General features: G+C 40.2%; 1 protein-coding gene across 5 annotated transcripts; it reads left to right on the top strand.

Moving 5' to 3' along the window:
- The first annotated feature begins 1,608 nt into the window (after positions 1 to 1,608).
- Positions 1,609 to 26,417, top strand: lin28b (lin-28 homolog B (C. elegans)). Of its 5 annotated transcripts, none has more exons than XM_058613716.1 (5): positions 1,609 to 1,704; positions 2,369 to 2,549; positions 9,736 to 9,929; positions 21,322 to 21,509; positions 25,168 to 26,417. In XM_058613716.1, exons 1-5 carry the CDS (start codon positions 1,636 to 1,638, stop codon positions 25,478 to 25,480), a joined length of 945 nt encoding a protein of 314 aa, XP_058469699.1. In that variant the 5' UTR covers positions 1,609 to 1,635; the 3' UTR covers positions 25,481 to 26,417. The 5 variants fall into 5 exon arrangements, with proteins under 5 accessions (XP_058469699.1, XP_058469702.1, XP_058469703.1 ...); XM_058613719.1 differs by having other exon boundaries at positions 1,689 to 1,764; XM_058613720.1 differs by lacking the exon at positions 1,609 to 1,704 and adding an exon at positions 1,726 to 1,784.

Consider the following 26,417-nt stretch of genomic DNA (forward strand, 5'->3'; position numbering starts at 1 on the left):
CTTTAAAAGCTTTGAGCCCGTGCGTGTGCGCCTGTGTGTGAGTGCAAGAGAGTGAGTGTGTGAGCCAGCAGGTGGCGCTTGGCAGAAGCGTGAATCCCTACAACAGACTCTATGAAGATTTATGTGTTTTTAATCTTCTCCTTTAAAAACGCAGAATTATTTTTTTTTCATGAGTTTATGTTTTAACTGCTATTGTGTGTGTCCTAAATTCTGATTGGTTGACACGTTTTGATGACGCAACACTCCTGCGACCATTCTGAAATATTAACGCACCAACCGGAAATCGCCTCCCAGCCCCCGCGAAGGACTATATCTCTGTGTAGATGAGTTCTAATCAAATATTATTGCTATAATATATACATTTAAGTCATTTAATTTGATTTTGTTTTTAATTTTACCCCCCCGCTGGGATAAGAGGAGAATTTCTTTTTTTTTAAATATATATTTTTATGTATATAGCAGTCTCAAAGAAGCTACAGGGAACACATGTGTACTCTTTTCCCATTTTTTCCCCCACTGACAAACCACTTTTGACCTTTTAAACAATAACAATAATTATGTCTTGAATGGAAGACAGGCCTTTCAAACGTTTACAGAACATCTGTCAGTAAAGGTCAGTGTGCCAAAATACTATAACATTTTCAACAACTGACGTTGACTTGGCTTCAGGTCACTCATAGTGTGACTAATAAAATTGTTGAAATTAATTTTGAAACCAGCCATAGCCAATAGATACTGTATGTGAGATGATTCTCCACTTAATTTTAAGCATGTTATTTAAATCACATAAACTGAAATCTTAATTTAGTAAAAGGCTACGGGAAGAAAATCAGGTTTCAGTTTCCCATGGGAAATGTCAGATCAATTATTTTCTCTCTCTTTGTTATGGGCATGGTTGTGCCCGTGATTATTGTAGTTATTTCCAGCTTGGCTCCTACAGTACGGCTAAAATACACTGTGTACAAACAAAGTGTTACACTCATGCCGTTAGGCGCAAAAAATGTCCCATTGAAATCCATTCAAACTACTAATTATTGATTCTCACTTCCATTAAAGCATAATTCTTAAAAGATATTGTTTCTGGGTGTCAGTCTGGGCTTTTTGCCCTAGAATTGATAATTTTTACTACTCCCCACAAGATGGCGTTGTTTTTTGGCCATGCCTGGCATAATATGGAGAAAAAAAACATGCTATTTCCACTAGATGGCACTGTCACGTGTTTACTTTGCCTGTAATTTATTGAAAATAATCTATATTTTCTGTTTTGTTTTGTTTTGTTTTCTAAAACATGGTGGCATCATAACAAGAACCTGACATTTAAAGGGTTTAAGTTCTATATCAATAATTAGGTCAGAAAGGATGAAAATAGAATATATATGTATACTTTTTTATCGCTTGTTTTTAAAATGTAAAGTGTGACTATTTAATATATTTTAAGGGTTAAAATTGAAATTTTTGTTTACTGTCTTTTTAAATGAAATCAATCACTGAATAAATCAATTCCTTGTGTATGTGTGCGTGCAGGGGAACTGCTTGACTTCCGGAATCAGAGGCGTGACACATGATGATGATGTGACTCAACGTTTCCCCCCTGCTCCCGCCCAATCCCTCGCTTGTTTGTACCTTTCACACCAAATGACGAGGCGGATTAAAGCCGCAACATTGGCTCATTCAATCTTGATCAGGGCGGTTTTGTGTCACCAAGTGAGATTTTTTTTTTATTCCCATTCCACTCTCAGGTGTTGGGTGTCGGGGCCACAGTAGGTTAGTGAATGAGTGAGTGAGTAAGTGACATCTTTTATAATGTTAAAATGGAAAATACTTAATGAATTAGAGTGTTTTCTTTCCTGAATGGAGGCTAAAGAGGGTGTGTGTGTGAGGGTGTGTGTGTGAGAGTGTGTGTGGGGGATGTGTATATGGATCTTTATCAACAAGAGAGAGAGGTGGGGGAAGTCTTCAGTCATGATGGGGAGGCAGTGAATGCCACATGGTTGAAAGAGCGATGATAAGACGAGCAGGAAACTTGGTTTAAATTCACCACTGGCTCATGTATTTTTTTTTCTCTTGGATATGGAACAAAACTCAGGTGTAAAAAAAGGTGGATTCATTTTGAGGTCACAAGTGGATGTTGGTGAAAAATGCTCCTCATCTTTGAGCCACACTTTGTGGGAGATGCCTCCCTCAGACCTGTGCCACAGCAGGCTCACACACAGCAATCTGTTGCTTCACTGAGAGACATTTAAAACAAATCTGCAGCCTCTCTCTCTCTGTCTCCCTCTCTCCGTCTCTCTCTCCTTGTTGCTGCTGCAGCTTATGTTACAGTGTCACTATAAAATATTCATCCATGGAAAATCTTCTTTGATTCCAGTCGGTCACTTGGTTCCCGGGCAGGTTAAAGACATGTAATTCTCTCCAGCCTCCCTGTACATTTGCTCCATCACCGGGTGTGAGAGAGGTCTGGTCTTTCCTGTGCCAGCTCATCCATTCATTCATTCATTCATTCAAGGAGGGAAAAATGGAGAGGATGATGTTCGACTCCACATCTACAGGTGAGACCTTTTCATTCTTTTTTCTTTTACTCTCTACATTAGCGTTTTCTCTTTGGTGTTGTATTTCCTTAGTTTTAATATGTGGAGCTGTGCACGAGCTGCTCCTCATCGATCCCGAAAACACGATCGGCTTTCACACACACACACACACACAAACAAAGTGATTGATCGCTTCTTCTTGTGTCGGACACATTCAATAAAGTTATTGAGCGCACTGATGCGCGTACATGCTCACATTTTACGACCATAATTCATGGAGGGGATAGTTGTATGGCCTATAAACAACTCGAGTCCTTATAGTAGATAATAATGATAATAAAAAAGAAATAAAACTAAAACAAACAAATGTAATCAATCACTAGGGAGGATTTAAAAGTATTTTTCCCGTCGATCAGTCGCCCATTCAAACGCGTTGAATGTTTGAGCAGAATGGAGCTGAGGAGAAGCAGATGGAGACTCACTGATGCTGAGTCTCCTCTGAAAAATAAAAACTCAATAATCAAACCAAAAAAAAACACCCGCATTTTATGATTGTGGCCCATATTTGGCTCCATTGTGCGCATTTTTTTGGCGCACCGGCTGCACAGGCGCTCCTTCTATTTCTTCTTCTTCCACCTCCCCCCTCTCTCTGTGTGACGTCACCGATATTTCATTCACATATTTTCACCCCTGTTTACTCCCATTGGTGGAGGCTTTAGCGTTGAAAGACGGCAAAGACCACGTGGTTTACCAGCATATTTAAAAAAAAAAAAAATCCATAACTTTTTTTTGTTATTCTGGACCTTTTAAAAATCGAATTGGGAATCCTTCTATTGAGATAAAGAAGTTATAAAAAAAAGAATGAAAAAGTTGTTAAAATGTGTCGGACAGGGAGGCGTTTATTGCGCCATTACGCACATATGAATTAAGTCGATTAAATGTGATTTTAAATGAATGATAAAGTGGCTTTTTGGGGCGAGTGCAGTGCAGCCAGGAGATATCCTGCAAACATGTGGGTCACTGTTATAGTCAAGAATGCTGCACGTGACGCTGTGTGGCGTGTGGCATTTTTTGAATTCGTTAATTGAAATTTTTTCCTAACGAAATATTAGAAAAAAGTCAAATGAGGGAGTTGGAGAAACTGAAAACAAACGCGTGTTTAATACTTTTGGACAGAGATGGAGGCAGAAGCTGTGAAAGGAGGCAGTAAGTAGTGCTCAGAGGAAGTTAAAAATGATAAAATAATAATACATACATATATTTTTTTAAGATTCCGCTTGTAAAACATTTCGTTTCATCATCTCCTTCATGGAAAAAACAAATCTCAGAGTGAGGGTGACATGCTTTGCCCCAACAGTGTTTACTCTATATATCTTGTGGAGGATGTAGAAAGTGAAGGATTGGTGGCTGGAATGCATGAAGTGAACGACAAATAACAACCCCCCCTCACCCCAAAAAAGAAAAGAGTAAAGAGAGAGAGACGAACCCAGTGAACCCTTTGAACTGAATTGACAGCAACACAGGGTAAAAAGGCACATTTCCTAGGAGCCCACAGGGTGAGAGGTGGGGGTTGGGTGAGGTTAGCTGGGGTGAAGGAGTCCAAAGTCTGCTGAGAAATGTTGGTCAGAAAGTCACTAATCTGTGTGTGTGTGTGTGTGGTCATAATTATCTATTTTGGTCAAGATGACTAAAGGTCAGGCAGTTTGCACTTCTGAAGGATTTCAAGAAAACAAGTAAATACAAGAGTTTATGGATTCAAAATCAAAACCTTTTTTTTTGTTTAAAAAAAAAAACCCAACCCCAATATATATAATCAATAACTCTCACATGAAGTTTCGTATGTTTAATTTAGATTTTTAGTTATACTTCAAAAAAGTTTTTCAGAATAGTTTTTTGTTTCGGGCGTTAAAGTTGTATTTTTCTTTTCCTTTCTGGCCTATGTTTGGTTAAAAGAGCCACTTCACCCCAAAATCAATCTATCTATCTATCTATCTATCTATCTATCTATCTATCTATCTATGTTAATTTCTATCATTCAGTTTTATTCTGATTGTTATGCCTTTATTTGTTTCTTTTACACATTCAAATCAAATCAAGAAATAAGAAATACGACTTACTGTGCTATATACGTTTTATTTTATACATAAATAATAATAAATCTATTTATGGTGTGGTAAGAAACCACACACACTGAAATACATGTCACATTCAAAATGTTGACAACAGGCCCATCAGAAGCTGAACATTAGTTACTTTAGATGCTGTTGGTTGCAAATCAATCAATAAATAACGTAACTTTGTGTCAAAACCAGACAATTTTTATATATTATATATTATATTATATATATTTCAATGTTCTTGTCAACAAATGTAAAGTCAAATCTTACTCTGCAGCATTCACTTTAACATTTATAAACTAAATCTGAAATAATGGAAGACAATCTCAAAACGTTGGTGAGAAGAAAACAAAACAAAACAAAAATTAATCAAGAAGTTTTAAGTTCCCTTACTTTATCACTCTCTTAACTTAAATGCAGATTTTTAAATGTGCAGCACCTCCATCTGATCTCGCAATTTCAGTTCTATAATGACAATAAACGATCCTTCCCTTCTTTTACATATGTAAAAATGTCAACAAAAAAAAAAATACCAGAATAAAATCTAACATTAAACCATGATTAGTTTTGGAAAAACGTGACAAAACTAGAACATGTTAGTTTGCAACCTAGTGTTATTCACTAATGTGAATAATTGAGGTTTTCATTGTCAGTTCGGCTTTAAAATCATATTGTATTGTATTGCAAATCTTCATTGGAATCTTCATTTTGTTCTCCATGAGCAGAGATGAGAGGATGAGTGGAAATAAAAAGTTTGAAAGGGCAGTTGAATTACTTCTGGTTACTTGTAAGAAAAATAATAATCATTCTTATGGAAAGTTGTTTATTTTGTTATGGGGAAAAACAATCTGATGTAAAGTGAAAAGAAAAGGTTTCTCCTGCAGCAAAATAAAGCGCTTCCTGTCGTTTTTTTTCCAAATAAGTTGATTTATCTTCCTTATACAACAAATCCAGTGAGTAAGTTTACATACGAAACGTTTTTCTCAGACTTTAAAACACATTTACTTTTCACTTTTAGTTTCTTAAAACCATCCTGTGACCGGCAAGCCTCCTTATATCTCTATAGTACACATGCTGATTATCACCGACGTGTCCCATAATCAGAAAAGGTCCTGTCAGTAAATGCAGGAGTGGATAGCATCTGACACTGGTATCCAACCCTGTGACCCACACAGTAATTCTCTGGCCACTGTGGAGGCCTCCTCTGCAAGCATCTTCAAAAACAGGCCTTTTTAGCGCGGGTGGGCGGTGGGGGGGATGGATGAACTGGGGAGAGCACATGAATTCCGGAGGGTGGGCCCTGCAGCTCTGGTGGGTGGAGATGGGACTTGTTGTTGTTCCATTCCTCCGACGTGTTTTCCTTCTTTCCCTCTTTCCTTCTTTCTTTCCTCCCTCATACCCGGGAATAACCCCCTGAAAAACGAGCCCACTCGAGTAGATGTGAGATAAGAGGTGAAGTTTCTCAATGTACACACCTCCCCCCTTCTTCTTTTTAAAGCCGTGTGGTTATTGATCTTGTGTGTGGTCTTGTGTAACTGCAGCTTATGCCTGGGCCTCTGTGATTGTAACATGTCATTAGAATAAGGCAGTGAGTGGCAGTGCACTTCCAAACCTGGACTTTTTTTCTTTCATATTTGGAATCATTTAAGTTCAAGTCATTGCCAGAGTTGTAAAACTCACAGTAATACATACAAAGAAAACAAAAAAAACATTCACATTTATTAAAACTATATTTAAGTTTGATTTTTGTCTTATTAAACAAACAATACAAAGGATCCAGGAGCTGAACATTAGTTACTTTAGATGCTACTGGTTTGCAAATCAATAAATAACATAACTCTGAGTCAAAACCTGACAATTGATATATTAAAAATACAAAAAACGTTCAGATTTCTCGCCAATAAATCAAAACACTATATAAAAGTTAGATTTTTGTCTTCTTCTTCTTCTTCTTCTTATTATTATTATTATTATTATTAATAATGATAATAATGATAATAATAATAATAATAATAATAATAATAATAAAACTATTATTAAATCTTTTGTAAACCTTTAAAACTTTAACACCAGAAACGTCCTAGGCTAATGTCTCCGTCTCTCCGAAAGGATCGATTTCCCGTGGACAGCCTGAGATCACAGGACTGAACACATCACTTTTCACGTTTGTTTTTCCCCTCTGTTTTTCACTCACATTCCAAAGCTGTGAGTTCAGCTCTCCTCTGGTGCCCACCATGATGCTGGAGGAGGCTGTGACCGGTCATATAGATTATATAGGCACACAAGCTCGGGAATAACACATGGAAAGATCATTTCCAATTTATTTGGTGTTGCTGGCACATAATCTTTAATTTCTCAAGGTTGTACCAACATTGTGATTGAATTAACCCTACATGTATAATACACACACCAATCAGCACACCATTAAAGCATTCAATCTCGTGGCTAATTTGTCTGTTTAGAGAATCATTTGAATGATCAGAACAAGTTTGAAATGACAGTGCTGAGAAACCAGTTACTGTTGGATAATCATAGGCTATTTGTAAAAGCAAAGCAATCTATTCACCTATCAGTGAATAATAATGATAATAATAATCACAAGCTGCGTTTGAGAGTGTGTTTTTCCATATAGAAGCTGACGGAAAATGTGAGTTCCTCAAAATACAAAAGCCACGTCGATGTGCAACCAGTGTTTCGCCACTGCGATGGCGTTTCGTAAGACGAATAAACCAACATACCCGTTAATATTATGCACACGTAAAGCTCTGGTTAAACTATAGATTTTATATCATTTATTCTGGTGACACACTGTGTTAAAAACACAGATAACAAAGAAACAGGCGAATGAATGAATGAATGGAACCATGAGAGGAGAAATAAATAGAGAGCATAAAAACAATGACAGAAATGCAGGTTACTACAGTCTAGATAGATGGATAGATAGATAGATAGATAAATCATTTATTGATTTAAAAACAGTTCTTTTCATAGCACATTTCAACAACACAGCGTTTCAATGAAAGAGAAATACAGCAGCAGCAGCATTACAGATATAATACATAAAAGACATAATAAAAGACATTACAACATCTAAATGGAGAGGTGAAAGAAAGAGGGGAGAAAAAAAATGAAAAGACACTGAAAGTTGCAGTCAGGGGCCGATGATACTTTTATTTTTATTTAAACACATGCTGTGGCTAACACATGGGTAGGTTTTTAAAAGAATATGAATTGATGTTGCAGACCTGCACTCAAGTAGCATGATGTAAGGCACGTAACAAACCATATATATATTGTATATATATATATATATATATATATATACTATATATATATATATATATATATACAGATATATATATATATATAGTATGATATGTGTGAACTCATTTTACAATTGTTTGGATGCAACAGACGTTTACATCTTGTGGTTACGTACTACAGCTTTAAGATAAGTGTCAGGAAAAGTAATAAATAGTATTTCCACATACCAACAAAACAAGACATTTTCTGTTTCAAATGTAATATCCTATTCTCTATTATGTGTGTGTGTATATATATATATATATATGTATATGTATATATGTATATGTATAATAGAAAATAGGATATTACATTTGAAACAGAAAATGTCTTGTTTTGTTGGTTTTTGTGTTGGTTTTCCGTTTCCATGGCCACCCACTTGTTGACCCTCGGTAAATGTAATTCATGTGATTGAATTCATGTCAACGTCGGTGTTATATGAATGTGTTATATCGGCACATAACCAGCCATTATTTAAAGCTTTAAAGCTGCTGCCACTCTATTATATTATACACATTATATATACATTGTGTTGCATGTAAGCGTGTCGTTAGTGTGTTGCATAATCACACATCACTAGTGTGTGTCTGTGTGTGTTGCGAGTCCGATTCCCTTCTCCCCCCCCCCCCCCCCCCCCCCTTTTTGAAGCACGAGCGGGTGGCTGTGGAACGTATGTAATCACGTGTTCTCACTACGGGAACGGGCACAGCCAGCTCGAGACAGAACGAGAGCGGAGAGAGAGAGAGAGGGGGGTGTATATGTGTGTGAGTGTGTGTGTGGAGAGAGGGCTCAGTACAGAGGTGGTGCGAGTGAGGAAAGGGACTTGAAGGAGAGAGAGGGAGGGAGAGAGAGAGAGAGAGAGAGAAAGAGAAAGAGAGAGAGAGACATGACAAAAATATCAAAAGGCAGAAAGCACGCCGTACCATGCGAGCTCCACTGGTGACCGATGGGATCGAGGATGTCGGATTAATGGTGACGACCGCAGCCCGTTTTCGCAGAGGAAGCTTCTCTATCGCAACTTGGGCGCAGAGGGTCCGCGGGGAAACATGGCCGAAGGTTATTCTCTGCAATTATTGTGTTTTTCTTTTCTCCCCCCTCCTCCTCCTCCTCCTCCACCACCACCACCACCACCGCGCGCCTCTGTATATGTGTGTGTGTGTGTGTGTGTGTTTTTCTTCCTCCTCTCCTTAGTTGCAAATGTGTTTTGCGCGTGCACAGGAGATATAGGGACATAGAAGCAGAGGAGGAGAAGGAGGAGGAGGCAAGGTGCAACGTGATTGTTATTTTTTATTATTTAACATATATATATATATATGTTAAAATATATATATATATATATATATATATATATATATATATATATATATATATATATATATATGTGTGTATATATGTAAGGAAGGACATACGAGCAGGAAAGTGAGGCGCCCCTGTCGAGCACCACAATGTAACCAGGGCGCTGCTGGGAAGCACGCGTACACCTGCAGCCTTTTACCCCCTCACAACTCAGTAGATGCACGAGGACAATCCAACATAAGTTTCACGGGAGACAAACAAACTGCCCCCCCCCCCTTCTATTTTTGTGTGTGTTTTAACTCGCCTCCGGTCGCTCATGCGATGGCATAAAAAAAAAAGAAGGAAACTTGTTCACGCTGTATATAAAGTGGAAGGGGGATTTCCCTCCACACGTCCACGCGCTTTCTTTACGCACGTTTTATTCAAGCCAGCGCGGCTTTAAGACGCGTGTGCGGTGGAGAGAAATGTAATGGTGTGAACATTTGTTTCAGGAGGGCCGGGTAAAGGTGGCGGAGGAGAAGACCCCGCCAAGTCCGCCGAGCAGGAGGACCGGACTCGGGCTCAGATCCTGTCAGGCACGGGCTTCTGCAAGTGGTTCAACGTCCGGATGGGCTTCGGATTTATCTCAATGACCAGCAGCGAGGGCAGCCCCGTCGACTCGCCTCTGGACGTTTTCGTCCACCAAGTAAGTTCACTTCAATCAATAAATAAATCAATAAATAAACAACAATTTGTCTCATGTGGAAACCCTTTTTTTTTTTTTTGCATCACATCCGGATGTTTGAATTGTCCACTGAGCCACATGCAGCTCTCCCTGCTGCACTGCTGTGTTTTCCTCTGCACTGTGAAGGAGAAATATGTGTATATATACATCATGTGACTGTGAGTGACACAGCTATAGTTTCACACAGACACAGAGAGTTTCCTGACATCTCGCCAGCTCAACACGTTGGAGAGTCTGTTTTGGAAGAAGTCACACTGTGCACTCTCACTGGGTCTGGTTCTGGGAGGCTGACTCCCCCCCCCCCCCCCTTCCTCTACTGTTGTTGTGAAATGTTAGCCGTGCACATTCACCCCGCACTCGTGTGATGTGACTTAAAACACCACCCCTGCCCGGGCTGTTCCTGCACCGCATGTCCTCTCCTGTTGATTTATAGTACGTGGAGTTCATTTCAGAGGCCTTGTTTTCGACTTGTTCTCCCGCAGCAGAGGTCTCCTCCATTCTTTCCGACCCTCTAACCCCCCCCCCCCCAGCTAAATCACCCCCTTTATTTTTTATGGTCCCATAAAGTGACTTTAAAATACTGGAGGAGCAATGAGTGAGGATGAGGAAAAGGCATTTCCACCCATGACACCCTCTGCTTGAGGTGTCTCTATTGGGGCTGAGCGATTGGTAAAGAGGAAGGGGGCGGCATGTGTGTGTGTGTGTGTGTGTGTGTGTGGGGGGGGGGGGGGGGCTGCAGGTTAGGGGTCAAATGTCAAAAATGTAGTGGTGATTAAAAAAAGATGGGTCCACTGAGCAGCAGGAAATATAAATTATGCCGTCACAAAGGCACCGGTCCGTCCACACTCTCTTGTGCACTTTTAATTTTGACGTTACATCTGTAACTGTTAGACTTCAGTGACGTTGTTGCCTTTTGCCTTTTGTTGTCTTAATGTAGGGTTTTCAATTAATCTCAGTGTCTTTCGTTTAAGAAATAGAGATTAAAACCTTCTTGCCTCCTACTTGTGTTTTAAACCTTTGGTGGTTGGCATTTTTGTTTTCTGTCACTTTATATCGATACGTTTTCATTTGCTCATTCCAAATTGCGATGACACAGACTGAACGGTTCTGGCTCCAGATTCCCCCCCTGAATGTGGATTAGGTCAGCTGAAGGTGGGGGGGACTGGAGGTCTGGTCTGAGCTTAAAGCACAAGTCAAATAAACACTCTTGTGTCCCAGAAGCTTCGTGTAGAGGACAGGCTGGTGCCATGTGGGGCTGGTGTGGGAATATTTGTCCAGATGCTTAAGTTTAAGGCTCAGTCGTTTTGATAATAAAGGTGTGTGGAGTGTTTGAGTCAGCAAATAAGCCTTTACATTGACGAGGAGTCATCGCTATGTGGGGAATTCTCCTCCAGCGTTTCTCGCCACGTGTTTACCAAGTGTCACTTGGCAACACAAAGGCGTTTGCATTCATATATAATGTGCTCCTGTTTAATCTGTCAGGTCTTTTTTGTCAGTCTGACTTTCCTTCCTCATACGCTGCTGTGTGTCTCTCTGCTGGAGGCGTGGAGACATATGGACATATTGACGGTAGCTGCGGGTGTTTACGTTGAGGAAGTGTGCAGGTTTTTTTTGTGTGTGAGGACACGTATCGTCGCCCTACGTCCGCCTAAGGAGGTTTTGTTTTTGTCTGTTTGTGTGTGTGAGCAAGAAAACTAATTATTTAAAAAAAAAAATCAATACATGGAAAAGTGGAAAAGGGGGGATATAAAATGTCAGAAAATAGTAAAACCATAGCATCAAATATGTGAGTTCGGTGTTAAAAATAACAGGATTAGATTAGGATTTAAGAAGCGGCGCGTGTTTAGATTCTGGCGCTGAAATGAGCCACGATTCATTGTTTCATTCATTAATTGAATAATTAACACGTTGTCACGGCTGCGATCAGTGTCGCGCTAATAAGAAATAATCTTTTTATTATTTACAAGTTTTATTTGACACAAAGGTCACACAGTGTCGCCTTTATGATAGAAGATTAATAATCAGAGTAAAGAAAAATATGCAGCACAACACTGACACTGATACTTATGAGCGAGAGGGAGAGGTCGGAGCTATATAGGGAGGGGAAAAGGGAGCATGAGGACAGGAGAAAGAAGGGGAAGAGAAGAGGAGGAGGAGGAGTGGGATGTGCGAAAAATAAGTGTGGGTGAGGGGGTGGTGGGTGGTGCCGGTAAGGGGTGGGGGTGTGGTAGTGGTAGCTGAGGAGGAAAACATGAGCAAGAGGTTGGAAAAGGACGAGATAGTGGAGGTAAGAGAGGCTGTGTGTGTCTGTGTGTGTGTGTGTGTGTGTGTGTGTGTGTGTGTGTCAGTCAGTCAGTCAGTCAGAGGGTTCCAGTCCGACCACGGGTTGGCTTCCTGGGAGGCTTCTTCATCAGGGCTCCTTATCTGATCATTTCCTCTTTTTTTTTTGCAAGGTGTGAGAGAGAGAGGGAGAAGAAGCTTGTCCACCCACTGCAGCTCTCTGCCTAGTGATTCCACACACACGCTGTTTCACGATCAGCGTTCAAGTTCAGTGTCAAACCCCTTCTCTACCTGAGTGTTTTTTTTCTTTCTGTGCGCGTGTGTGTGTGAGTTCCTGCTAGGACCTGGGTGTGTGTGTGTGTGTGTGCGTGCGTGTCTCTCTTTCTCTGTCTGTCTCTCCTCAGGCATTCTTTAAAAAGAGGAATTTCTTTAAAGACAAAAAGGCAGGAGGGTTGGGTGGGGTGAAGGGGTGTGTGGCTGTGTGGTGGGGGGGCTGCTTGCCCTTTGTCAGTAATCAGTTTGAAATGTTGAACAGTTTGCTGCTGCTGCTGCTGCTGCTGCTGCTGCTGTTGTGGTCATTCTCCTGAAACCTCCACAGTGTGTGTGTGTGTGTGTGTGTTCAATTTATGGAGCCTCTCCTCCGTGTGTGTGTGTGCAGCTCTTATGTTCCCCCTCTTTAACCACCAGGTAGTTGATGTCTACATGTGAACCGAGATGCTTTAGGTTCTCAGTGTGTGTGTGTGTGTGAGTGCATGAGAGAGTGTGTGTGTGTGTGTGTGTGTGTGTGTGTGTGTGTGTGTGTGTTATGTGTAGCGAGGTTAAAGTGGGCCCCTAGTGAGATTAACCTCTGGTCCGTGTCACCGTTTGGCATGCAGGCCCCACCCATCTCTGCCTCCAGATAGCAAGTATCAGGCTTTGTCTCTCCTGCAGCCACACTATCCCTCCAACCACCCACCCACCCGCTCTCTCCTCCTCCTCCTCCTTCTTCAAAACCACCCACCCACCCACCACCCTTCTCTCATGAACATCAAAAAACACAAGAGAAGAAGAAAGAGTGGTCACATGACTTCCTTTTGAGGGGCTGGCCACATATAGAGCGGAGTGATTGGTAATTGGAAAGGTGGCAGGAGAGAACGCAAGGCACATTGTACAAGCCTGAAATAGATTTTAAAAAAATCAATACATTATTTTTTATTTAAACCATATACATTCACCATTAATGTGCACCCATTTCTTTCTTTTGTTATTGTCTGTACTCGTCAAAAATCCATAGTGTAACTTCCACTCTGGCCAACATAGCATTCTATATAAAAAAGGATTCAATTAAACTCACAAAATAAATACCACACTATAGACTTATTTTTTTCATTACAGAGAAAGGCATCACATCTCAACTGGAACCTGCAAATGTTTCACATTTTTACTTCAACGAAACATCATTCAATTAAAAACATTCAAACACAGAAAAGCATATGGTTTCATCCATCTTAGTCTATGTGTGGTATGCATATTACAGTATGTGAAGATTTAAAATACTGAAAATACACATCTTCTCTTTCTAAAAAAAAATACCCCAAATGCAGTCGTATGTGACAAAATCAGTAAAGTAATTATTTCAATTCAAACACATTTGCAACAACCACAGTTTTGCACCATTTAACCAAACAATAGTGCAGTGCAGTAGTGGAAGCGCGCGTTAACGATGATTATAAAAGTGTATTAGTGTCAAACAAATGTAAAAACACAACATTTACAATGACAACACATTTACACACGTTTAAAAAGGGAGTAGGCAGAAGTATAAACCTCTATGTACCTTTATTCCAGACTTTATCCCATCACCAAATATTTACAAGAATACAAGATTTATGTTTTGCTACTCTGCTGACATCATATATATATATTTAATATGTGCAGGTGTCATATTACAGTAGTAATAGCTCACACATTGAAATAAATGAACAACACACATACAGTTTTTGTAGAAAAGGCTACTCACACTGTCGCACAGATCTTGTTTTTCAATGGCTGCTGCTGCTGTTTTTTTACCAGCTTTTATCACCACTCACCTCAGTGAGGTTCATTTCCCCCTGTCGTGCTGATAAACCCGGCGAGATGATCTAGTGCTTCCTTCCCCCAGATCAAATATTTGCCTCAGTCATAATCGGGGGGTGTGTTGGATGTTGTTAATTTGAGACGGAGCGGGGAACACGAAGGTCTTTTAAGTGTTTGGATGGGGGGTTGGGAGGGGGGGGTTCAAGGGTCAGGGCCACTAATGACAACGTGGTGAGGAGTGCTGGGGTGTCAGCGTTGGTGGTTTTTGCAAGTATGTATTTTTTTCTCCTCTCCCCTCTCTTCTTCTTCTTCATCCAGCTTTCCTAATCCGTTTCCTGTCTCCTCTTTCTTCTTTGGTTTATATGCATCCTGTCGGGTTATGTCCATCTGAGCTGATGTGGCCCAGCTTTGTCCACTTAGCATTTCCTGTGTGTAAAAGGCTACTTAATGGCACCACGCCACATGGTGACCGCCTTCTCCCTCACGCTTACCCCCGCACACACACACACACACACGCCCGTCCCTCTAAACACGAGCACAATATGTGGCGTGCGGCTCCGCGCAGGCCACCTCTGATTCAAAGCATCCCATAATTAGCTGCTCCATAGCTGGTGGTCACCACGGAGAAAGTCCAGTGGGTCTCGTCTCACCACTTCCCCATCCCCTCATGTTACAGCTTCCTGTATTGATTGTTCGGCACTGATGATGGCAATGATGGTGGAGAGCGGACCAATGAGAGGGAGGAGGGTTATTTCTATCCAGGATGTTGGAGTCAGTATCGATCGCTGGCTCCTTCCTACACACGATAACGCTCGCCAGTGTCACACACGCACACGCACACACACTCACAAAGTTGCACACATGACAGTGGGAGGATATTTATTACATATAAGGAAGTGTGTAAGCATAATCAAGACATCTTATACAACGCTGGGATCCATTTTGGGGGCTTGGTTTCTTCGGTTCCAGGATGTGTCCGCAGCACCTGCTGCTGTGACTCCTGGAATTAGTGGGTATACCTGGGATTTTTAAAGAAGAATGAACATCATTCTCGTCGTTAGTTGTCGTCAAAGGGAGAAGCTGATTCAGTGTCGCCATTATTTTGTGTGTTTTTCCCCTTCAGTCCCTTATTCACCCTCCATTGAGTTTGATGGGTTGGATTTAAGGTGCTAATTAAATTCAATAATATCAAGTTAGATAAATTAATGAACTGCTCTGCTGGCGACCCGGGTTTAGCACTAAATATCCCAGGCTAGTTCTGCCATTTATTTTAGTATTTTTTTAATAATGTTGTGGTTATGTGTGAGGGCAGGTGCGTGTGTCAATTTCTTTCTTTTTTCCCCCTGTTTGTTCTCCTTATTTTTTTCTACTGTTTGTCCTCAATGTGCGGTTTTCTGCCGCCTTGTAGTTTGTGTGGTAGCACTTTTGCCCCCAGGAAAGTAGATTTGAAGTAAGGTTCTCTTAAAACATTCACAGCTAAAGAAAATGAATGTGCGTCTTATTCGGAATTCGGTACTGACATAACTTTAAATTGACTATATTATAAATGTGTGTAATGAAGGGTGGTGCAATAGGTTTATGTGCATTTCCACCAGAGGGGCTGTGTGCAATAAAGCAATTATTATGCAAGAATGCACTCTATATTTTCTATAACATGTGCTACAATTGACCTTGTCTTTACCATTAGCACTTTACTATCGTCCAATGCCACTGGCACTTTATTAACAGCTGTGTATGCATGTGTGTGTATGCATGTGTGTATTTCCTCCTTTTGTATATCTGTGAGCTCTCATGTTCCTATGTTTCTGTTTCCCTGATAAAATCAACCTGCCGAGGGACTACAGGTGGAAACTAGCCTCAGGGTATAACCTAGCATATTTACATTTGAATGTTTATTAATATGCATTGTCCCTTCCCCTTAAGTAAATGTGCCATTTATGAAACTACTTTATTTTAAATTAAATGGAGCTCTTTTTTTTTTTTTTACCACATTGTGGATTTCATAAAACTGGAAACGCAGATATTTAAATGCCAAATTATTAATCAATAGCCAGCCTCTGTCTTTCATCCTTACGAATGCTGACCAAAGTCACATCTGATAAAAATCCACGTGTGTATTTAAAACATTAAACACATTCCCACTGGTCAAAAATCCTGCCTAAACCAGGGTTTAAAAGTTTATTTTTTTCTGATGAAACGGGGTATGAGTTAAATCAGAGAATCGGTGTGAACCTCCAGTCGGGCAGGAGTGGGGGTGGTGCTGGGGACGGTAGCACCGATGACCCCTGGATTTCTGCTGCTGACCTATGGGGGCTCCTGATCAAATGGGGTTTTTGTGCCCGGGCTTCCCCAAAGTCCGGCCACTGATCAGGAGTTGCTCCTCCACTGGAGCTGAACAGAATGTGCTGGAGGCATTTCTATGAATCCCCGCCTCTCATCACACATCCACCCACCACACCCACCCCCCCTCCAGGCCACTCCTCCATTTTATCTTCTCGCTCTCTCTCTCTCTCTTGCTCTCTCTCTCTCTCTCGCTCTCTCTCCTTGCTGATGTTCTCTCTCGCTTCCTCCAAGGAGCCGTGCCCTTTCCTGACCTCTGGATGTAAAGTGAAACGGGTCAGGACACCCGCCAGGTCACTTGAGAGGAGAGGACTCCGGTTGCAGGTTTCTGATTTGTGAAGTTTCTTCACACAGATTGAAACATGCATATACTATCACCCCTCTCTCTCTCTCCCTCTCCCTCTCTCTCTCATATGCAGAGCATGCACACGTAAATACACTTGCTGCCTTTTTAGTACGCAATTGAGGAGACTGAGCTGCTGTAAACCAAAATTAAACTCATGAGCGTGATACCACGTCCTAGATGAAGATCACCCCCCCCCCCCCCCCCCCCTCTGTGTGTGTGTGTGTTTTCCTGCATTTCTACAGAACAAAAGAGGTTGTGTGGTTTCCTCTCTGGTGCATTGTGGGCATTGAGCGGGTTGGAGAGAGGGGGGGGTTAGGGGACTGACACAACCACTCAACTTTGACCTGCAGTGACAAGCCGCCTGTAGATTGGACACAGGAGAGGAAGAGGAAGAGTCCATGCTACCAGTCAATAATTACTCGTCATTATTATTCAGAAAACATTGGGCGCCGGCCGCTCTTTTTTTTTTATTGTTTTCAAACACCGATCCATGCTGTTTCAGTTGACGCATCCCCTCTGAACGAATCAGCACTTGAATCTGAAACAGCAGGAGACGACTTTGTCCGTGCATTTAAGTTTGCAGTTTTGGTTGTTTGATAAATTATCGATCGTGAACCTTGGTTTTTAGCAGCGCAGGCATTTGAGATTGGCCCTGTCGATGTGTTGCTCACCTCATCGTTTCCCTCTGCCTCCCCCTCCTCCCCTCCATCATCTCTTGTGCAAAAGAAAATCTTTGCTTTCGCTTTCTGTTCCCCAATCCTCGTCCTCTCCTCTAAGCCAAATCCAATACCTGAATGCATGCACAAAATGAATGAGTCGTCCATCAGCAATTGACTGGGAGCCAAGTGGCCTTGGCTGTAATGCTCGGTGCAGAGGAGAGAAAGGGAAAAAAAAGGAATTGTGAGAGACGGTGGAATGAATACATTTCTGGCAAATTACTCGTATTCAGTTTTTTTTTTTTTTTCAATAGCGGCCAAAAAAACAGTCTGTTTTTCTGCATTTTCAGGAAATGTCAAAGTACAATAGTAGGAATTATAGTTTTTAAAGAAGTTTAAGGCTGTGAGCAGAACAGTTTGTGGGGGAATTAAGTGATCATTGTGAGTATTACGTGTGAATTAAGTGCTTATATTATCATATTAAGATTTACCCGAGATAAATGGTTAAAAATACATCAGCAGCGCATATGCTAAACACTTCTAAAGGAATGTGTGTATTTATTTTGTCCGGTTTTACTGTTTTTAACAGCGGAAACATAGGTTTAATGTCAGCAAAAGCTGCAATGTGGGTAATGTATTGAATTAAAGTAGGTTTAATAGTTTTAATATACACGTTTTGTATATAAAAAAATAATATAAAATATATAAATATAAAATCTCAGCACAGCTGAAGTGTGCTAATATTTGTATTTATATTATCATAAAACAGAGAGTTTTTTGTTTCAGCCATTAAAGAGTTATAAATGAAGTTCTACTGTAAATTAAGCCATGTTTGTCCTTTTAATTGTATGAAATTAAGAGTAGAACATAAGGGCCTTGTTTCTTTTTCAAAACCAATGCGATATAAACCAAATTATCGTTGCTATTTTCCCTCTCAATCGTTAATTCGCTGCCACCGCGGTGCTGCGAAGTTCACGCTCACTATTGTTAGTTTGAAATGAATTCACACGTGCCACGCTCACAATCCTCACTGTTTTATTCATCGGCACTTCTTTAAAACACATATTCATTTATATCTATAAATGCACGTGCGCCCTATAGAGCACCATACGCTTCCTGTTACTGCTGTGGCGTCTAAGGCACACACACACACACACACACACACAAAAAGAAAAATGCTGCTGAGCAAATTTTTTTCGCTCCTTCCTCTGGTTTCACATTTAATTCCCCCAGATCATTTGCTCCCTTTCTCTTCCTGTCTCCTATACATACGTACATGTCTATACGGCCGACACCGCATTTATAGATGTGTTATTTATAGGGCTGGATGTATAGGTAGTATGTAGGTTTTTGCTCGGTGCGCTCGTGTGTGGGTGTGTGTTTACCTACGCCGAGATTCGCAAGACTCGCTATGATTTTCATGAAGGTCGCTGCCCCTCTCCCTCTCTCTCTCTCTCTCAGCTGTCCTTTGCTGTGTGATCAGCAGGGCATAAATCATTGCTCACTGATTATAGGTAACTCCATCAATAATTCCGATCATGTAGATAAGATGGATGGTGGATGGGTGCTGCAACGGTGCGGCGCCCTCGCCTTTTCTCTCCCTGCAGAAGGAGTAGGAAGTGGTGTTTCTGTGAAAGGTAGATAAAGCATATAGACGCACAGAAGAAGTGCCTCTGTGCACATGCTGTCATGACAGTTGGTGCAAACCGCATACAGTCAATCCATCATGTCTGAGACGATGTCTTCCTGTGTACACTGTGTGCTACTGCATGTGTGTGCACTAAGGTTTGAGCCAACACAGACACACACACGTGTTAATAAGCCTTTATTCTTCTGAGACGCTTATTTGGAGACAGAGTGTTGATTGGACTGTGTGTGTGTGTGTGAGTGTGTGTTCACTCACAGACACACGCACAGATCATTAAGTTCACACTGATGTAGTGGTCGGCCCGAAATGGGACTTTCTATTAACCGTGCAGATCTTGGAAAATCAGTGCAGCCGGCGGTTGATAAGTGAGGCTGATTTGTTTTGTTGATTTTTCTTTTTCCCACTCTTGCCGTCTAATAACGTGATAATAAAATGGCAAATGATGCGCAGGATGGCTGGACTCAAATAAACATTTACTGGACAAAAAGACTCAAACATTTCATGTCTGCACTGTATAAATAAATGATAAAGTAAATATTAAATATATACAAATTTACTTTTTTAATTTAATTTCAATTTAAGCGCTGAGCTTTATGCGGTTCAGACAGAATGGGAGTCATTGGTTGACCTAAATAGGACACGCGGTCGTCTAATGACTCACATTGTTACATATCATCGTGCTGAATTGTGTTCTTGCAGACTTACACGTTTAAGGCATTGTGATTCCCATCTATTCGATCATTTCTTTTCACCCGTCAACCTAAAAGAGGCAGGTGTTGCTTAAATGAGGGCAATTTTAGTCCACATCATAAATATAAATACATACGCTTACTACAAAGCATTGTTTGTATGCAAGTGCATGACTGAAATAAGGCTTTTATATGTACTTTAAGCAAAGTATTTGCTTTATAGAGTTTTGTATTGTGTACAGTATTTTGAAGTGAAGTGAAAGCTTCAATGCAAATAAAGAAGTATCCTTCCTGGAATGAAAAGGGGTGAACGTTTCCTGACACGCGTGGGAAAAGTGAGGGCGTGAGCAGAAGAGTCGTCTGTTTAAGACATAGATCGACTAATTGTGTTTTTTAACTGGCGTTGGCCTATTATTTTTAATGAATCGGTTGATTCTTACTCGTATGTTGTTCTCAGACACTTCATCAATGCTGCTAAGTCACTCAAACCTTCGTGTACTTAGTGTTTTTAGTGACTCCTTGTCTTTGTACTGTCCTCTCTGCCTTATCTTATGTTTGTAAGCCAGTGGGTGATATGGCTTATAAATAATATCTCAATATTCCTAGGTTATACCCAGATATATGATCTTTATCAGGACATAACGCCGCACACAGGTTGTTTCTCTGGACTCATGAAAAGTTGTCTTTTGAGATGTTTGTGCCTCTCTAAAGGAGAGTTACAGTACACTGTAAACACTGTAAAATAAAAGATCTACTCTTTATGATCACCTGTATTACACGATCTTAAAAATACAGTTATTACCCTTTTCATGCTAAATGAAGCATATTTATGTGTGTAATGAACAATAAGATTGCTATGTAATTAGTTTTAATTATTTGACAAATAATTAGGCTTATAATAAAAGTGTTATTAAGTGACATCTATCGCTAGCTATCTAGCTAGAAACCCACCTATCTACCTAGCTAGCCACCTATCTACCTAGCTAGATAGCTATCTACCTAGCTAGTTAGCTATCTAGCTACCTAACTAGATACCTAGCTAGCTAGCTAGCTAGCCACCTACCTAGCGAAGTGTTCATTTGTTATTATTCACCTCTTATGTTTTATCAGATGGAGGAAGAAAAAAAAATAGATAATAGGCATTATATCAGATTCACTGATTTATCGGCCACAGAAAAATCCATATTTACTCTGTCACTATCTGAGGTCTTACCATTAGACCTTTAACCTCTGACGCACTGGTCTGTATTGTAGGCATCATAATTTTATTTATTCAAATTTGTCCTTGTTTAATTGCTAATTATGTTGTATTGTGTGTGTCTTTTTCCCCCCCGCACAGAGCAAACTTGTGATGGAGGGCTTTCGCAGCTTAAAGGAGGGTGAGCAGGTGGAGTTCACCTATAAGAAGTCCTCCAAGGGCCTCGAGTCTCTGCGGGTAACAGGACCCTGTGGGGGACCCTGCTCGGGCAGTGAAAGGAGACTCAAGGGGAAGGTCCCACTCCAGAAACGCAAACCAAAGGGAGACCGGTGAGTGGAATTTTAAATAAACATATAATGTACAGGAACAGTAATTCTTTCATTTGAACGCTCAGGCTGCAGACAAATCTGTCTATACAGAGTAGGCAGCGTGTTGTACATACGTCTCACCGCAGTGGAGCGTTCCTGAGTGGGCGGAGATTATAGATTAAATCTATTCAATCTGCGCGACTACATGCCTGTTGCTATGGTTATTGTGCACCATAATAAGGAATTGAATAGGGCACTTTGCCTGCCATTGCTGCTATTTTAAATCAATTTGCGAGCTTTTACATTAGAGGGGGGCTTCGGGAAAAAGGGATGGATCGGGGCTTATATGCATCTCAATGCGGCAGCGGCTCAATCAATTGTTTTGTCCTCGGTTTTAAATCCTGAAGGCTGCTCTGCTGAAATCAGTCAGAGGCGAGCCATATGGAGCTCCTTGAATATGGCGTGCGGTCTAAGCAGAGGACGGACGGAGGATGCCTTTATTCGACGTACAGCAAAACCGTGTCAAAGAAAGGTGTCACATTGACTACATATACAATGCTACATAAATACAGTCTTTTTGACCCTGTGTTAAGCACTTCTTGTCAGGTGTGAAGAGAAAAAAGCTCTGGTCCGAAACATGGGAACAGGATCTGAGAGCTAAGGCTCCCTGATAGTTTTACACAGCTGAATAATTCAGTTTATTTGGGATAATTGATCCAGAGTTAGGTCAAGTGTCTCCACCTTGTAGCTGTGAGGCGGATTGGATTCAGATATGGCAGGTAGATCAGTGTGATGTCATCAGCTCTGCTCTGGCGGTGTTTATGCTGCTCTGACCCCTGCTGGTCACTCTGTGATGCAGCTTTTGTTCCGCCCAGTGTGTTTGACGTGACCTGTGTTCAAACATCTGCCTCATTCGAGGAAAATGTTGATCATAACAACAATTTTTTGGAAATGACTGATTATAACATAATCGGGGACTTAATTAGTGGTTTGTACTGTATTTTGGATGGTTTAAAGGTTCATTTGTGACCCTTTTCTTTGCATAAAATGCTATCCTCATATTTATTATTATATTATATTATATTATATTATATTATATTATATTATATTATATTATATTATATTATATTATATTATATTTATATATACATACATATAGGTACTGTTAGGGCTGGGCAGTTTATCGATATTATATCTATATCGTGACATGAGACATGGATATCGCCATATTGTGATATCTGTTGTATCTGTGATGACTTTTACTGGTTTTAAAGGCCGTTGCATTGATAATTGTCATATTGAATACATTTGTGAAATACACTTACTATTGTAAATTAAATAAATAAATAAATAAATAAATAGATAGATAGATAGATAGATAGATAGATAGATAGATAGATATTTAGATAAAAAATAGAATTGACAAAATTATAATTAAAAAAAGTAATTTCATAACACGTCTTTAATTCTAAGCCTAATTAATTGTCATCTAACAATTTGATTGTTCCTTACACACACAAATATGCTTTGTTTAACATGAAAAATTCAAAGAAATAAACCAGGTATTATCTGAAATGGAAGGTAATATTACAATATTGTTTAGTGTATATAATCATTTGGTTACACAACTTGAATAAGGAACATCATTTTTTACAAATTTTTCAAAGAAATAAAAATGTAATTGCATTTCTGACACCTTAATTTTTTCTCTGTTGAGTCTATTTTGGTCTAATTAATTGCATAATTGCACATGTTAATTTTTGTTCTTATTTGGTTTTATTATATGGCTGCTACTGTTACCCATGTTTTGTCGTTTAGATGTATTTTATTGCCCAGTGTCAGCGTTTTATGTCGTTTATTTATTATTCTGTGCACCTCGTGGTTGTTTTAAAGTTGTGTCATCACAGACGAATAATGTCCTATTACTTAATTCATTTGATTCAGATGTCTTCCTGAAAATAAATCTGCAGTAGATTAGTAATGATACCAGTAGGTTGATAATAATAGTTTTTTTCCTGTGGTTATAACTCTTATGGAAAACGCCATAAATAAATGTAAATATTACTAATCAAAAGCATATTTTACAACATGAATGTGACTTTTTAAATCATGGCAACTTAGAAAAATACAGTCTGTCCTTATTTATACCAGTCCATTGTGGTTATTATTATTATTTTTGTCTTGGGTGGAGCATGCAGTGTAAATGCTTCCTGGAGGTTTTTGTTTGAGGGAGAACATTTGCTGACACACTTGTTTCCTGTGTGCTCATTTTTAATGTCAAAACAACTGGAAGCTGTTAAATGAGCATCAGCCGCTTTCAGCTGACAACATGGCTTTCTGTGGCTTTTTTTAAATTAAAATCCGTGAAAATAAGTCCTTGCGAATAAATCAATAATAGCAGACATGAATTAAAAAAAGACCTTTTATGAAGCCCTTTAAGGTGAGATCATTTGACGCCTGAAAGGGGCGAGAGCTGTTCATGAGCACATGTGAGTCGATGTCGAGCCGAGATGACTGACGGCACCGTGACAGGTTCAAACTGCAGCTTTCTTTGCTTTTGCACATTTCACTGCTGTGCTTTCAGCACTCCTCTGGCTCTTGTCAGATTTAATAACATGCTGTAAGTTGGCACGCCGCTGCAGAATGTCTGCCTGTCTCTCGCCTCAGGTCCACACTTATATCGTGTGTCACACTCCCATCTAGTGGAGAATCCGAGCGGGAGCAGGCATTTGTAATTAAAATCAGAATTTGAAGAGACACAATTACTAAATCTAATCTACTGAAATGCGGCACTTTAATTTGTTGATTTTTTTTTTTATATAAAAATTAATCAGTTTTATATCATACAAACATTATGATTTCCGATTATTAAATGTGAATATGTGGACACATTTGTGGACAAAACAATGCATCTTCATTTTATAGTTTGACAAATAGCAGCTTTTATGAATGAAACAAGAAAATTAATCAGTCAAAAGAGTAAGGGTTTGAAATTCTTTAATTATTGTCTATTTAATTTATTGTTTCTCATCTGTAGTCTTTTTTTAAGACTTGTATTCATTGAGATGTGTGTTGCTGACCTCGTGGCCAGGTCACCTTTGTAAAAGAGATCTCAATGGGACTTGGTTAAATAAAAAAGAAAAAGAAGTGAATATGTAACCGAGGCTTGACTTAAACATGGCTCTTTTTTTCCCCCATGACTATGTTTAAATGTACAGTATATACAGAGGCTATAATAATATGCAATATACACTGTCTTACATCCTTACATCCTAAGCAATCTGATAAAAAAATAAATAAATCACCAACTATATAAACACACCTGAGCAAAAAGTGCTCAAAATGTTTAAAATCGGATTGAATTTGTGAAATTTGGAAGCACGTCACCATTCTAAGTTTACTTGGCTCGTTTTTATGAACAAAAAGAAAAGAAAAATGCTCTATTTTGTGACTGCTCAATTATTGCTACTTTATATCATGACTAAAAATGTGATATAAAGTTGATCATAACTTTGACTCAACAACACATAAGAAGACGGAAAAAACACGCATTTTTTTAAAGGCTGGATATATGTCCATATAAGGAGTTGTGTGTTATTCCCACTGCAAATGACCATGGGTATAAAGGTATGAAGTGATTTCTGATCTTTGTCTTTCCTCTTTCCTCCTCGCGCTGTAGCTGTTATAACTGTGGAGGTCTGGATCACCACGCCAAGGAGTGTAGCCTGCCCCCCCAGCCAAAGAAATGCCACTACTGCCAGAGCGTAACGCACATGGTGGCTCAGTGTCCCCACAAGGCGCCGGCGCCCCCCACAGGCTCTCAGGACCAACACGCGTCTACCTCGGCCCCCATCCCAGGGACCGGGCCTTACCTCTGCCCCCCGGAGGAGGAGGAGCACTCCGGCTCATCTCCCCTGGAGGGCTCCTCCTCCTCGCCGGAGGAGCCGCACACACACCGTGGCCCCCGCACCCAGCGGTGGAGGAAGTCCTGAAAACAGAATCCTTTCACCTGCTAAAACCCTTAACCATCACGTTTCCCTTTAATCAAGGATACCTGAAGCCCCTCCCGCACCCCCCTTCATCTACCTCGCACCTGTGGGAAAAAAAAAATTGGAGGTCTTATTTTCTATACTTTTATTTTATTTTTTTATTTTTCCTAACCAGCGCAGCTATGGCAACAATCAATGGGGTACGGAAGTGTGTGCGTGTGTGTGTGTGTGTGTGTGTGTGTGTGTGTGTGAGAGTGAGTGACTTGCTGTCATCTGGTGCAGCTATGGCTACTACCGCTGGAATGGGAGACTGTATTTCTTGTTCCAATCAGTGCAGCTGAAGAGTGAAACAACGTGATATGAATTTTAGTTTAGGACTGTTCTCTCTTTTTCCCTCCGCCCTGGAACCCAAGTTTTGGCCATTTTCCCTTTTTTTTTTTTTTTTTTAAAGCCGCGAATGAATATCCTCAAGGCTCAATTATTCAGACAAAATGATGCATCCTTTTGAAGCACACACGTCAGCTCATTTTAGGGATTAGACGACTCTTAACAAATCTCCGCGCCCTCCAAGATTTTTTTTAGCTTGGCTTATATATGAAAAAGAAAATCTGTACGGATGGAAACATTATGGATTCCAGAGAGAGATTTTTTTTAACACCTTAAAGATGGTTAACTGCTGCTCTTAACGCCCACTACATACCTCTCTCTTACATGAAATAGCCTTGACCAAGTGATTGTCAAAGAACGAGCATGTGAATTTTTTGTGCATGCAGGTGCACGACTGAGAGACAGAGAGAGAGAGAGCGAGAGAATGAGAAAAGTGTGTGTTTGCATGTGTGTGTCTGCTGCACCTCTTCTTCAGGTGCTGGTCAACACTATTAACCTCTGTTAGATAAGACGTGTCTGACAAAAGAACAAAAAAAAAGAAGAAGAACAAAAA

The sequence above is a fragment of the Solea solea genome, chromosome 17, assembly GCF_958295425.1.
Source record: "Solea solea chromosome 17, fSolSol10.1, whole genome shotgun sequence".
Classification (NCBI taxonomy): Eukaryota; Metazoa; Chordata; class Actinopteri; order Pleuronectiformes; family Soleidae; genus Solea; species Solea solea.